Source organism: Sciurus vulgaris (genome assembly GCF_902686455.1).
Source record: "Sciurus vulgaris genome assembly, chromosome: 15".
In the NCBI taxonomy this organism is placed as follows: Eukaryota; Metazoa; Chordata; class Mammalia; order Rodentia; family Sciuridae; genus Sciurus; species Sciurus vulgaris.
This window is the reverse complement of record NC_136476.1, coordinates 53,464,616-53,478,313: the sequence shown is the minus strand read 5'-3', so window position 1 is coordinate 53,478,313 and position 13,698 is coordinate 53,464,616. Positions and strand designations below refer to the sequence as shown.

At 41.6% G+C, this 13,698-nt stretch overlaps 1 protein-coding gene across 1 annotated transcript; it reads right to left on the bottom strand.

The window, feature by feature from the left end:
* Positions 1 to 2,047: 2,047 nt before the first annotated feature.
* Positions 2,048 to 8,427, bottom strand: LOC306645634 (reversion-inducing cysteine-rich protein with Kazal motifs-like). The gene is made up of 5 exons (XM_079113579.1): positions 7,935 to 8,427; positions 6,539 to 6,749; positions 5,782 to 5,855; positions 4,828 to 4,983; positions 2,048 to 3,646 (listed from the first exon to the last, which is right to left on the bottom strand). The coding sequence occupies exons 1-5, from the start codon at positions 8,001 to 8,003 to the stop codon at positions 3,419 to 3,421; spliced, it is 738 nt and encodes a 245-aa protein (XP_078969705.1). The 5' UTR covers positions 8,004 to 8,427; the 3' UTR covers positions 2,048 to 3,418.
* Between the last annotated feature and the right edge of the window lie 5,271 nt (positions 8,428 to 13,698).

The window sequence follows — 13,698 nt, the reverse complement described above, 5'->3', positions numbered from 1 at the left end:
TTCCATCCTAAGCACCACAAAACAAACAAAACCCCCAAAAGGCTTCATGACTGTCTATGACCAATGCCAACAGTGACATCATGCCAAGCTCACTGATTCATTGAGAGGTGAGGCTTGCCTCTGTTTGGGGCATGGAGGCCAAACCTTCCACGCCCTCCACCCTGAGCAATCACTCATCTAGCCTAGGCAAGGGGAGGCAGAAAGGGCTCTCACATTGAATATGGGATTGAAATTTTAAAATAACCAGGAGGGATATCTGAGAAATGAAGTGAGGTCACTTAATAACTGAAGGTAAGGAATAAAGTTATGAAATCCAAGAGAGGGTGTTGTTCTACTACCTGCTGGAAAATGGGTCCACATAGCATAGCCAGAGGTCAGTTACTAAAAAAAAGGAGTTGTTTTCATATTTATGCTCTAGCAAGTAAAGACTGCAGGAAGACTCACACTGACACAAAAGCTGTTGGTGACCAGTGCAACGGTTTTGCCTTATGAACTTATCCTTCTGAACCCTGCCTTGGTTTGGGCAGCATTGTATGCAGTCCTTGGACTAAGCCAGGCTGGCCATCCTATTCTCCTTGGCCAGTGACTGTTCTAGAGGTGGGAGTACACCTCAGTCCTGGCCACGGGGATACAAGGAATAAATGTGGATGAATTTCTGAGAATTATTTTTCTTACACATAAGATATACAAGTGGCAAAGAGAAGTCACTGTGGCTCTTGTTACCTTTCTTCTTGCTTAGAACACTGTGCTTGGAATTCTGTGGTCATAGTTTCATTACCCCTGTCTGTAGAAGACTGAATCACTAGAATTCACTTTTGTGCAGTGACCTCACCCTCTAACTTGTCTTCCTTTTGCAGAATTCCTCTCCTGGACTCCTAGGCCTTCCCTTCTGCTAGTCCCTGGTGCACTTACAGGGTACAGGTGTCCCATTTGTTATCCCTGTAATTCCAGTCTCTCCCCTGGATCTCAAATCCTTTGGGGGACAGCCATTCAGTAGGGGCTCCACTTGATCTGGTGTTGGGAAGCCATTCATAGTCTTTCCCTGAGGCAGCCTGATGTCCATGGAAGCCAGCACTTGAAAAGCATTATCCCCTGACATGACCTGGGCTTCTTTCTCCTGTCACCATTTTTGGAGTTCTTATGATTGTGCTACCAGAGCACGACCAACCTTTAGATCTTTCTCCTTCTTGAGATATCCCCTCCCACAAAACCCAAGGTCAAATCCCTTCTCAACTCCCATATTTCCTTTTAAAACCATGGAACTTCTATTGCTTTTCTAACAAAAAAATATCATCAGGTCTGGCTGTTGTCCCACCTGATGAGGAAGGACCTCTGTGGTAGACTGTATTACCCAAATACTTACTGCTCTTGCCCACAACACACACACTCTTCTATGGGAAGATTTTACATTGCCATCCTTGGAGTTCAGGAGCAGCCCTGTGCCTTGCTTTAACCAGCAAAATGTAGACAGAAATGACAGTGTCACTTCTGAGCAGACTTCAGAGTCAGCTTGTGTTCTGTGTCTCTTTTCCCCCTTTTATGAGAACACTGGAACGGGTGGGTCCTGGAGTGAAGAGCATGTTGAGAAGAGCTGCGGCTGACCCAAAGTGGACAAGTGCTAGGCACAGCACAGAAGCCTCTGTGGTTGTAAGCTATTGAAGTTTTGGGGGACTTAGCCTAAGCTGATTGGTACCACCTCTCAAGTCCTTATCAGTGGCCCTCCATTTCCATACAGAGTCTTCTGTGTGTCAGGAGGTGCCCTGGAGCTGAACCATCAGGCCCAGGGAAGTTGGAAGTAGAACTGCCGCCTCCCTTCCAAGGTCTCAGAAGGCCTCAGGTCTCTGTCCTGAGGCACCTGGCTCTGCTGCTGTCTGTCCTAGGGCCATGCCTGGATCCATTTGTTCTAGCTGCTCTGCTCTCCCAGGGCCCCTGGATTAGGATAACATGCCATGGCTTCTTATTCCAGAGTAAAGACATAACTCATTCAAGGGTGATCAATAGTCTCATTTTGAATGGTCACATTACTTGGAAGTACACATAATCATATAAAATTTTTATTAAAATAGAAAGGCTTTCTAATATATTGCATTGGAGACATTTATACAGAAATAAGCAATTGCAACAAACATGCTACATCAACATTGAGATATTCTGAAAGCTTTAAGTGCCCGCTTTTCAACATTTTGGTATAATAAGCATGTCCCTATATGTTTCAAAGGGTTCATATAATACTGAAAAAATACTTCATGTAAAACCTAAGCTCAGGTGCATACAAACAAGAAGTATTACATTGAATAGCTTATTTCAAACTGTCAAACACATTCAAAGTATCCAATCTGAGACAACATGCAAACATTTTAATACTCAGCTTGACATTTTTAAATATATAAACCACAACTCTTTATACTTCTATATATCAAAAAAGGAAGTCAGACAGAATATTTATCTACATTGTGCACATCACAAAAAGCAAATGTGTCTTCCTGAACAGGAAGTACTGGGTTAACACACATGATTGTCATTTTACAAATATGGCTATTCACCTTCTTCATAATAAAATAGAAAAATCATGTATTATTTACAAGAATTACTAATTATTTCACTTTTTGGCAATCATATAAGTAGCAGCAATTGGTTTAAAGATTGATGCTTAAAAACTCTAAGTTTAATTCCATAAATATAGAAGAATATATATCTGGTTAGTGTAAAAATTGTATGATGTGAGATGCTCTGATGTGATGTAACTTGTCTCTTTCACAAAAGTCAGGGGCACAAATCAGTGACTACTAAGACTGTCACTCATAACACCTAATTATATGAGTGTCATTTGGTTAGCTTGCTTTTGCTTAGAACAATAGATAGAGTCCTGAATTAAATTTCTATAAATTAGCTTAAATATGCCCAATGATTTACATGATAATTTCAAAGCTCTGTATTTCATACTAATAGCAGTGGTTCTTCACTAGGCTTCCCAGCTTTTAGAGTAGGTATTTGTAAACAATAACAAACACAATGGCAACCTTCATACTTAAAGGATCTCTGAAATGAAGTCTCTGAGATATGAACCTGACAGTGAAGTGAGTTCTCTTTCTAAAAAGTGAGCACCTTATTACCAGTGATGTTGAGTTTGCTTTGGAGTGGGGACCCATCTATTGAGCAAAATGTAAATCATGAGGCAGTGATCCACCAGAAAGAGCTTTCTCTTTCATTAGTATTTGGAAGAATGTATTTTAACATTTGCGCAAACAATACAAAAACCCTACTAATATTGGTAGATTAAAAAAAAAATACTGTGTGGTGAAAAGAGGTGACATGTGCTTTTACTTGGCCACTATCCAACTACCGACCAGCAGTCCTGAATGTCTTTCACAAGGTAGGAAAGTTGGGTCAAGGAACCCTTTGCACCTTTTGTGGGCAGTCAGTGATGTGTCCAGAGCATGTGCGAGGCAAAGCCCAGGCTGAGGAGGAGGAGGACGATGAAGGAGTGGCAGGGAGGCCTGGCCCTGATGCCAGCTGAGGGCAGGCTGCTGGAGACCTGCACCTGGGAGATGATGAGGGCAGAAAGAGGGACGTGGGACGCCAGAGTGGGGCTGTCAGAGTTGATAAGGGATTCGATTTTCTCTGCTTCCTTATTGCAGGCTTCAATCTGGGAGGGGAAAATAAAATCCTTTTAATATCAAACCACAGAACCTGTGCAAAAGTTGTCAGACAAATTCCACATAGTCCCCAAAGAAGTATGACCTCCAAGGGTGTCTGCTTTCTTTCTGCTCTTCTTTTCTTAGTCCAGGCAACATTTTATTGACTTATTATTTATTTTATTTTTTGGTGTGGGGGGGATACTGGGGATTGAACTCAGGGGCACTCGACCACTGAGCCACATCTCCAGCCCTATTTGTATTTTACTTAGAGGCAGGGTCTCACTGAGTTACTTAGCACTTTGCTTTTGCTGAGGCTGGCTTTGAACTCATGATCCTCCTGCCTCAGCCTCCCAAGCTGCTGGGGTTACAGGCATGTGCCACCGTGCCTGGCTCAGGCAACATTTTATTTTAATCTTAATTTAGTACATAAATATAAGAGTATGAATGGAAATCAGAAAAGAAATGATCCATAATGCCACTGCCCTACTTAATGGCCTGTTTTCATTTTTCCACAATTGTCACTGATTTTACACATTGAGATCAGTTTAAATTGTTCATGTAGTCAAGGAAATGCACTTTTAACTCCTCTTTAAACATGAAACAATTCAACTTAATGAGATTTCCAATGATGACGGTTCATAATCTGTGGCTCCCATCACTGCAGCCTTCATTACCTCGATGCTAAAACTTGAGCCTACACTAGTGAGGTTCCACATGCTTCTAGATCGTGTGGAAGAAAAACCAGGGTCCATAAGACCAAATCTACATGGGTTGTCAACAGTGGAAGCACATCCCTCAGGAGACTGGAGTCCATTTTGGCTTTGTCACTTATGACCTGTACCAGCCTCTTCCTCCCTGGGCTGCAGTTGCCTTGGTGCAATGGGTGCATTGGAACTTATGATTTCAAGGACTCCTACCATCTTTGCACACTCTGAGCCATGGTACCTTGACACCCGCCTCCCCACTTCCTTTGCATTGCACTATCAAATGTGTGCTAGGCCTCAGTCACCTGGAAAATGTTCAGTGCTTCAGACAGTCTTGTTTTTCTCCTTCCTGCCCTTTTAAAAAACTTCTCAAATGCCTCCATTTCCTCACCCCCAGTCCTTCCCTGATCCTGGTTTGTGTCCCCCTCTCAAGTCCACCAAATGTGGAAGTATGAGATGGCTGCACAACATGTGCTGAGCCCCACCTGCAAAGCTTTAGGATGATGATCAACAGGAATGATGAGGACCACAATCTCAGACTCGATGCTGAAGTATCCAAATACATCACACTGTGGGACAGACACATGCATGCGGATTTTCTGAAGTATTTCCAAAACTGTTATTGGCTTTTTGTTTGTTACCTAGAAAGATAAAACATTTCCATCACCTGAAAATAAGAATTCCCTAACACTGCCTGTGTTACTTGCTTTAGCTGACAGCTGAGGAGGCTCTTTGACCAAGGAACCTCCAGGTATCAGGCCCTATAAGACTGCTGAACAAAATCTTAAATCTTCAGAGTCCATTACAATGGGGTTTTTGTGGCCAAGATAAACACTCACCAGAAGTGCTTCTTAAAAAAGTGACTGTTCTGAGTTAGAGCCTGCAGGAACATAAAACCTTCTTGTAAAGACATCATAACCAAAATGGGAAGAATTCTCTAGGTAGTGGCAAGTGTTGGCTACTACATTCCTAGAGCCATCTCCACAAAAGAGAGCAAAAAAGGGATGGCGCGCCAAACAGAAAGGGCGGAAGTACCCATGGAAGGTGGTAGGTTTTGGAAGGTCCCCATGGAGGAATGGTGGCTGGTGTGAGGGGAGGTGACCTTAAAAACCATCTGGTATCTGCCAGTCTTGGGCATCAGGCCCTGCCTGCAGCCCCTGACCATGCTCACTGTGCCAGTAGGGGACCTTTTCTAAGAAAGGCTCGGTTAACCAATGTGCACGGCTGGGGTGTGGTGGGATGGGGTGCAGGTCAGGAGGCAGCCAGGATGGGCACGAACCTGCCTTGTTCCAGTAATCATGAGCTGAACAGCCCTGGGCAAGTCTCTTTTTTGAGGATAGTTTCTTCATCTATAAATGGCACAATAATTTCCATTTTTCCAGGATTCTTGAGGTTTAGCAAAAGGTTTGCAATAGTACCTGTTATCTAAAGCAATTTACCTTAGCAATAGTGTCCAGTTTTTCTTTGTCAAATAAAACTCTTAACATTCCAGCACATAATGGGCAACAAGCACCTGTAACAGAAACCATTTTGCATGTATTCAGAATTAAAATTTAAAATAAAAAAAAAAAATGGTTGGTGAAGTGACCAACCCTTCATTCTGGGTTACAACTATCCTTCCTGAGGACTGCTATGTTCTCCAACCAACTTGGGGTCTTATAACCTGTTTAAAAAATTTATTGCTTACAACAGTCTGTATGAAACAAGACCTTTCTGATTATATGCAAGTAAACCAATTACATTAGATGCTAAGGTCCATCTAAGATAATAACTCTCTTCTGATTTCTTAATTTCAAATGTCTGTGTACATCAAAACTGCTTAGATTATTCCTCCCTTTCTTAATAATTCCTTGTTCACTAACTTGATAAGTAAACACTATGCATTTAAACTAGTAACCTTAATTTTATAACAAAATACTACTCTGTTTATATTTTGGTTTTTGGCATAAGATTTCACTTGAGAAAGTTGCCTATTATTTTAAAATCACTGGACCAGATGATCTCTAAGGTAACCATAACTTTTAAGGTTAACCCAGTGTGATATGTCTAATCAGCCTAAGAGTTTCCTCATAAATAAATTTTTTTTTGAAAAATTTAAATAAATAGTCAAATATCTTCTCAGTGGCTCACTCTCTCAAGGCAGATCAGTAAGTTTTCTCAATTGCACCCTGCCCACCCCAAATGTTGCCAGCCTACCGGGTGGGATGATGGGTTTGCACCCAGTTGCAAAGAGCGAAGGACACTTCACCGCAGCACACTCAGCGACAGAACTGTACTCTGAGAGGACCCCAACAGCCTGGCAGGGCCCATAGTAATCGACTGCCACACGATCTGAGTAGGCAGCACACATGCTACTATAGGTCTCACCGTTGTGCCCACAGATGGGCTCTGTGGCTCTGCAGAAGGGCTGAGGGCAAAGGAATCACATTTAGCCTGGAAACCTATGGTGCACTTCTCCTAACCAAGAGACCCTATTTTCAGGAAGAGACACAGGTATAAATTGTGGGGGCTCTCTTAAGCTCTTAAGTTGGGCTAAGTGGGGACTGGAAAGCAATAAGGTTGCCTCAAGATGTACTGAAAAGATCGTTTTTCTTAGCCTCTCTGGAACTTGTGTACTCATTCCACATGAACTAATTGAAGATAAAAATATCCACCTCTGTGACCTCTTCCCCTATACCCAGACTTTCTCAGTATCCAGGAAGATCTGTTTGAAGAAAACAAGATCAATCCTCATGCAAATGCACAGGCTTTATCATTCATGCTCACTACGAAGAAAAGAAGGAAGAGTGGAGAGATCAGTGGGGCAGACAAAATCTGGACCCATCAGTTAGGTTTAGGAATATATCAGAAAAATAAATCATAGTCAAGAGGAGTGGGAAAGTAGGAAGAGAAGACTGGGGATTAAGAGTAGATGCTTTTGATGCAAATGGAACACAAGCTTTGAGAGAAAGTAGACAAAGTGAAGGGACTTTTTTAACCATGAGGACCAGGGACTGAGAAGCACTCATGTTGGGTGTTACTGGGTAATGGACAGGGCATGCTGGGTTCCAAGATGGGAATCTCCAGGAGAGGAGTCAGCAAGGAAACAGTGGTGCATGTAGGAAGCCTCAAAGGGCTTGTCCTAGGGGTTATTTATTTAACATGGGTGTAGACTCCATGGCCCTTACAGATTGAGAGATAAGCTAACATAAAATGTCTTAGTGAATTTTTCAATAACTTTTCAGTATCACAGGAGGAATAGTGGGAAAGCTCTTGTTAGTTGTTTCAACTCAACACTCCTCCCAATCTGTTTTCTAGTGGGAGGCCCACAGAACTGTGGAAGTGAAAATGATGTCAACCATGCCAGGGTATGAAACTTGAAGCTCTTTTCCTAGAAGCAGGCTGCAAGAAGCCATGCTCTATATTTGCTTATACACTAGTCAGTCTTTCAGAGTTAGAAGAGCAAGCTGGTCCTTTTTTAGTGGAGGACTGTTTTCTAGTTTCAACGGGATTTGCAGAAGACCCTCAGGTGGTCTTACTGCGGCTCATCTGTCAAATATCATAAACTAATTCCACACCCAGTGCACTTTGGTTTGTCAGTCAAACAATGTACCTGGCACGGGCCTCTGTAAGAGAGGCTTTTTCCTCTTTGGTATAAAGTGCAAAGATTATTGTGTTCCATGTGGTCTGTGTCACAAACAGGATCACGGACTTGGTCACAGGCGAGCTGTCTTGGCACACATTCATACTGGCTACATCCAAATTTATCAAAAGTTGTCAGGCAGACTTGTGGTCTGGATACACATCTGAAAAACAAGAATGCAGCATCATGAGCCAGATGTAGGGAGGGATCGTGGTGGGGCCGGAAAAGCCCTGAACAAGGCACAGGGAGTTGAGGAGAAAGCTAGAGATAAATCAAAACAGTCCTGTCCCCAAAGGAGCTCATGCAGAGTGGGAGAGTCAAGCAAGCAGAGAAAGTAGGCTATGAAGTGGAAAACGACACTAGTCAGGCACTGTGGCACACGCCTGTAATCCCAGTGGCTTGGGAGGCTGAGGCAGCCTCAAAGCTAGCCTCAGCAGCTTAGTGAGGCTCTAAGCAACTTAGCAAGACCCAAACAGGGCTGGGAATATGGCTTAGTGGTTAAGCACTCCTGAGTTCAATGCCGGGTACTAATGGTACCAAAAACAAAGAAAAGAGGTAAAAAAAAAGAAAAGAAAAAGAAAAAGAAAAAGAAAAAGATACGTGAACTTCTCATGGGAATGAGACACTGAGTGGAGAGCATGGGGAAAACATCAGAGAGGGGGTGTTCTAGATGGAGCCAGGCAGGTAAGGAGGGCCACACAGTAAGCCAGGCAGAGAGAGCAGCCATGAGCATGGGGGAGACGCTTGAGGATGCAGTGCTGGAGAAGCGACAAGATGACCCTAAGGTCAGGAGCCACAGATGTAGGCATGGGACAGAAGTGTTGTGATACGAGGCCAGTAGGTGGCTTGGAGTCTGATGCTGGAGGCCTCAGAGTCAGTTACAAATAACAGGTGCTTTGTCAGCTTGGCTAACGTGAAGTGAGTCTATCTTACAGAAAGGCTTCCCTCTGTCCTAAAAAATGTCAGGTTTCTGTGCCTACAAGACTGAGTGGTTGATACTGGTTAGTTGCAACCAGTGAGAGAATGTCACCAAAGCTGGTCCTTCCTGGTCACATCTGGGCCTTTTTCATTCTCATTCCTGACTCCTCAAAAGGGGTTAGGATGACAGCTTATTCTTCTCTAGACTTTTTCTGCTTTCCTAATTTATGTAAGGGGTATGCATAATTTTCTATAAGAAAAGATCCATGAACATGCTTACCTTTCACTAGATATTTGAAATAATAAAATACACAAATATTAGTAAAATAAAAGAAAAGGAACATAGTAGCGAGTGTTGTTTTAATCTCAAAGGAAATTTTTTACAGAAATCACCATCGCCACCACATATGGTTGTCTTTTGAAATCAGAATGCACTTAGTTATGGTTTTATGGAAATTTAAGGTTAAAAAAAATTTTTTTTGGTACTAGGGAATTAGCCCAGGGGTGCCTTACCACTGAGATACGTCACCAGTCCTTCTTATTTTTATTTTTTATTGTTTGGTGCCAGAGATTGAATCCAGGAGTGCTTAATCATTATAACACATTTCCAACCTTTCTTATATTTTATTTTGAGACAGGGTCTCACTGAGTTGCTTGCTAAATTGCTGAGGTGGACTTTGAACTTGTAATCCTCCTGCCTCAGCCTCCCCAGTCACTGGGATTTCAGGCATGCACCACTGTGCCTATGCCTTTTTATTTTTTATTTGGAAACATGTTCTCACTAAGTTGTTGAGAGCCTCACTAAATTGCTGAGGCTGCCCTCAAATGTGTGATCCTCCTGTTTCAGCCTCTAAATTTCTGGGATTACAGGTGTGCATCACCGTGCCTGGCTAAGATGTTTGAAAAGGAATAATGGAAAAGAATATGTGGAACTTCACTATCCATTAAACAGGGAAGGTATGAGAACCAAGAGTATCAGGAGAAATTTGGTAATGTGGGTAAGAGAAACTTGAATAATAATGAAATAAGGATCACAGGAAAAGGCTGGGGATCTGGGGAGGAAATGAAAGTAAAATGAACAGGGTGGGGATGGTCTATCTTGGTTGTTGTTTTGTCCTAATGTTTAAAAAAATAATGGCTGGTGCCTAAGTAGATGCTTTATGAGTGAATATAGTCTTTTGTTTTCTAAAATTTTTTTGAACAAAAAATACAAGTCCACAGTGAAATTGAAAAATACAAAATGATGCATAGTGAAAAATTAGTCTCCTTCTTATTCTTGTGACCCAGCCACCTAGATTCCATTCCCCAAGGCGACCCTCTGACCCATTTCTTATGTATTCTTTGAGAGACAGTTTATGGAAGTATGAGCATTTACATTTGCTGATCCAAAGAATATGTGCATTTAAAGCCAGGATTGGGCCAAATTGCTCTCCAGAGAAGATGTGGCAGTCCTCTCCCAACCCCCTCTTGTGTGAGAGGACTTGTTTCTATACATTGTTATCGACCTTTTCGTCTTTGCCAACCTAATAAAAGGAAAATGGTACACATTTGTAGTTTAAAATTATTTACATTTTTCTTAATATGAGGAAGGTTATGAAGCATTAATACACAGGCTAGATGTTCTTCAAATTCATTTAATTTTGGGGGGGGTATAAATCTAGATTACATTTTCCAGTTGTCTCCTAGAAGTTGGTTGTGTTCAAGTGAGAGTTCTAGATAATGGAGTGTGGCTGGAAGTAGTGATAAGGTCACCTTTAGACCTGGTTCATAAAAGCTTCAAGAGCAACATCCACCATTTCCCTTCTCATATCTGCTGGCCAGATGCAGAGGATACAGAGGAGGACTATGGGGCTGTAGGTAATGGCAGAGGTCACGGCATGGAAGGACCCCTAAGTCTCTAGGAATTACCAATTAAGCTACCTGCTGAAACACACAAATGACTTTGAACTTCTACTATGTGAAAGTACTGATATTTGGGGATTTGTAAGAAATAACTAGAGTTACTTGCCCTAAAAACATTTTTTAAATTATTTAAGAATAACTTGTAACTTTCTCTGTGTTTATGTCCTTGGCCATTTTCTATTAGGTTACCAATCTTTGCCTGTTTTTACATCAGGTTGATATTTTTCATATTGGTTTGTGGGGGGCTCTTTACAAGGACGGCAGAACTTTCTTTTGTAAGAGTCTTCTAGATTGTCATTGTCTGTTACCATGAAGAAAATTACGATTTTTCATGTAGCCTGAATTTTTCAGCCTTTTGTATTATTTTTTAAAATATACCCAGCAAGGCCTTTCTACTTTAAGATTTTTCTTTTTTATTGTTTTATTATAAAAGCAGGACAATCTTATTCCAAATGTTTAGCCAGCAGAGAAAACAAACACACAACCAAACAACCCTTCATTCTACTTTCCAACACAACAAATATCCTTTGGCTTATTTTTTCATCCCATCTTCTTTCAATAGAAATTTTCTTGGTTTTGTTTTCACTATAAAAACTTTGGCAGTGGATGACCAATTCTTTGACATTTCATTTAATGCATGTAAAAATCCTCCCTCTTTCCATACTACACCAGGTTTCTAGGCTAAAAAAAAAAAATTGCTTATTTTTCACAAAATCTTTCATGAGAAAAGGACGTGGTACAGTATGTGGCTATTCAGGTCTCAGAAGGAAGCAATTACAGTGAGCCAACACTTGCCCTGGTGGCCACCACATGGAGAAATCAATCAAAGGCCAGGTTAACTGTCCTCTGGGCTCAGTGAAGAGACTGTAGAGAAGGGAGCCCCAAACCAAATAATTTCAAATAATACTTAAGTTACTGAGATTTATATGTCCAAACCCTAAATAGGAGGCATGTAAATAGAAGAAAGTTTCCCTTGATGATCCAGGCATAAACAGTGGCAACAAAGGTATACAATTTCTCTTGTCTCATCAGCTACTTTCCTCACTTACTCTTTCTGCATCAGTCATGGAACTGCTAAGCTCCCAGCAGACACCGCACTACCTCCTGGTCTCCAATAGCTACAACTTCTGCTCCTGTGTGCTATCTGCCTCACCCACACCAGCTTTCCCTCCTGTAAACTAGCCTGCATTTTTCTGTTCACTTTCCCCAGATTGGCTGAGCAGCACATACTCCAGAGGCTTTCCCAGGCCCTTTCCTCCCAGGTGCATTAACTTTCCACTTCTGGGCTCTAATCACATTGCCAACTAGCTTTACTCTCTTTGCTTCCACACTCCAAGTTCTGAGTCAGAGATCTCTTCTTAATTCACTTTTTGTATTTCAGCGTCTGGTACTTGGTAGATGCATTGTAAGTGCTGGTCTTTGGTTGAAAAAAAAAAATGTCATTTGACTTACCTTTGGTTTTTGGGCAGGGGTTAGAATTACATGGATTCTTTGAGATGCGATCCAAACTCAAACTGATGGTCCTGGAGACCCACACAGCGAGCAATGCAGGCACTGGGATAAGTGCGTCCATTCTGCCCACACACAGGGACAAACTGATCTGCACAGTTACAGGGCAGACCTGAAGGAAGGAAACAGTCTCAAAAATATGTGTTTTTTTCCCCCTTCCCCTCATCTGTCCTTGTGAAGGCAAGCCATTAACAATCATGTGGAGGTCTCATGTTAAAACAGAATTGTAAATTAAATCAGGAAAAACAAAACAAAAAAACCAAAACTTCCCTGCAATTGCTGACAGGGTTTTAAAGGCAGCAAGGCTCTGAAAAAGTACAGGTAGGAAAGTAAAGTATGTTTCTCCTGATCTAGCATATAAAATTTGGAATTAGGATGTTTACTTAAAGTCTGGCTTGGGGGATTTCTTGAATGTTAAAGGGTAATTTCAAAAAAATAAGACAGAGAGGGCTGCCAGCTTTGCCTGTAGGTTCCTTCCATTCATCTTTAGGAAGGAGGAAAAACAAGAAGGTAACTATGGAAATTATTGTAATTTTGAGGCAAATTGTTATGAATGTCTCTCTCTGAGTCATGTTTGGATTGGGTAACAGAGTCATAAGAAATGTAATATTTGGGGTCAACAAAATTCCTTTAGAATCTGCTAACTAAAGAGTCATTGGTGGGCTGGGGAGAAAGCTCAGCTGGTAGAGTGCTTGCCTCACAAGCACAAGGCCCTGAGTTTGATCTCCAGTACTGCAAAAAAAAAAAAAAAAAAAAAGAGTCATTGACTTGGCTGCCTTGAAAATGGGTGTAAAGCAGTAAAGCAATGATGGTTTCCTGAACATGCCATCTAGGTGCCCAGTTACCTGTGAAGGTGCGACGGTCATCTTCTGAACTGTGCTCACTGAGGCAAAGGCGGGTGGAACACACCAAATTACCAGCAAAACAAGAACAGACATTGCAGTCAATACTAAAGGTAGTTCCATGACCTGAAAGAGAATGAAAACATCAAACTATTACATGTTAAGAACTAGGGCATAATTAAAATTTTAATGTTCAAAAATTTCAAATGGGAATTCTTGAAAGTTGATTTCCAAATATAAAAACTAGGGACTTAAATCTGAGATGTTTGTATTTTCATGTTTATCTTCTACCATATTCCTTCAAGCCCCAATGTACTCATCCCACCTGGCTCCTCCCTATTTTCTGAGAATGTTTTTGGCTGCCCCTCTGCCTCATTGCTCTTCTGCTTTGGAACTTCATTCATCTCTCCAAAGTCAGACCTGATGCTGTCTTTAGATTGAAGACCCTCCTGATGCCCTGAAAGGACTGATTAACTCCTGGAAGAGCAATGCAACTTTCTGTTACTCAAATTCCCTTCCATCTTACCATGTAAAATAAAGCATGATCTCTCCCCTGAGACCAG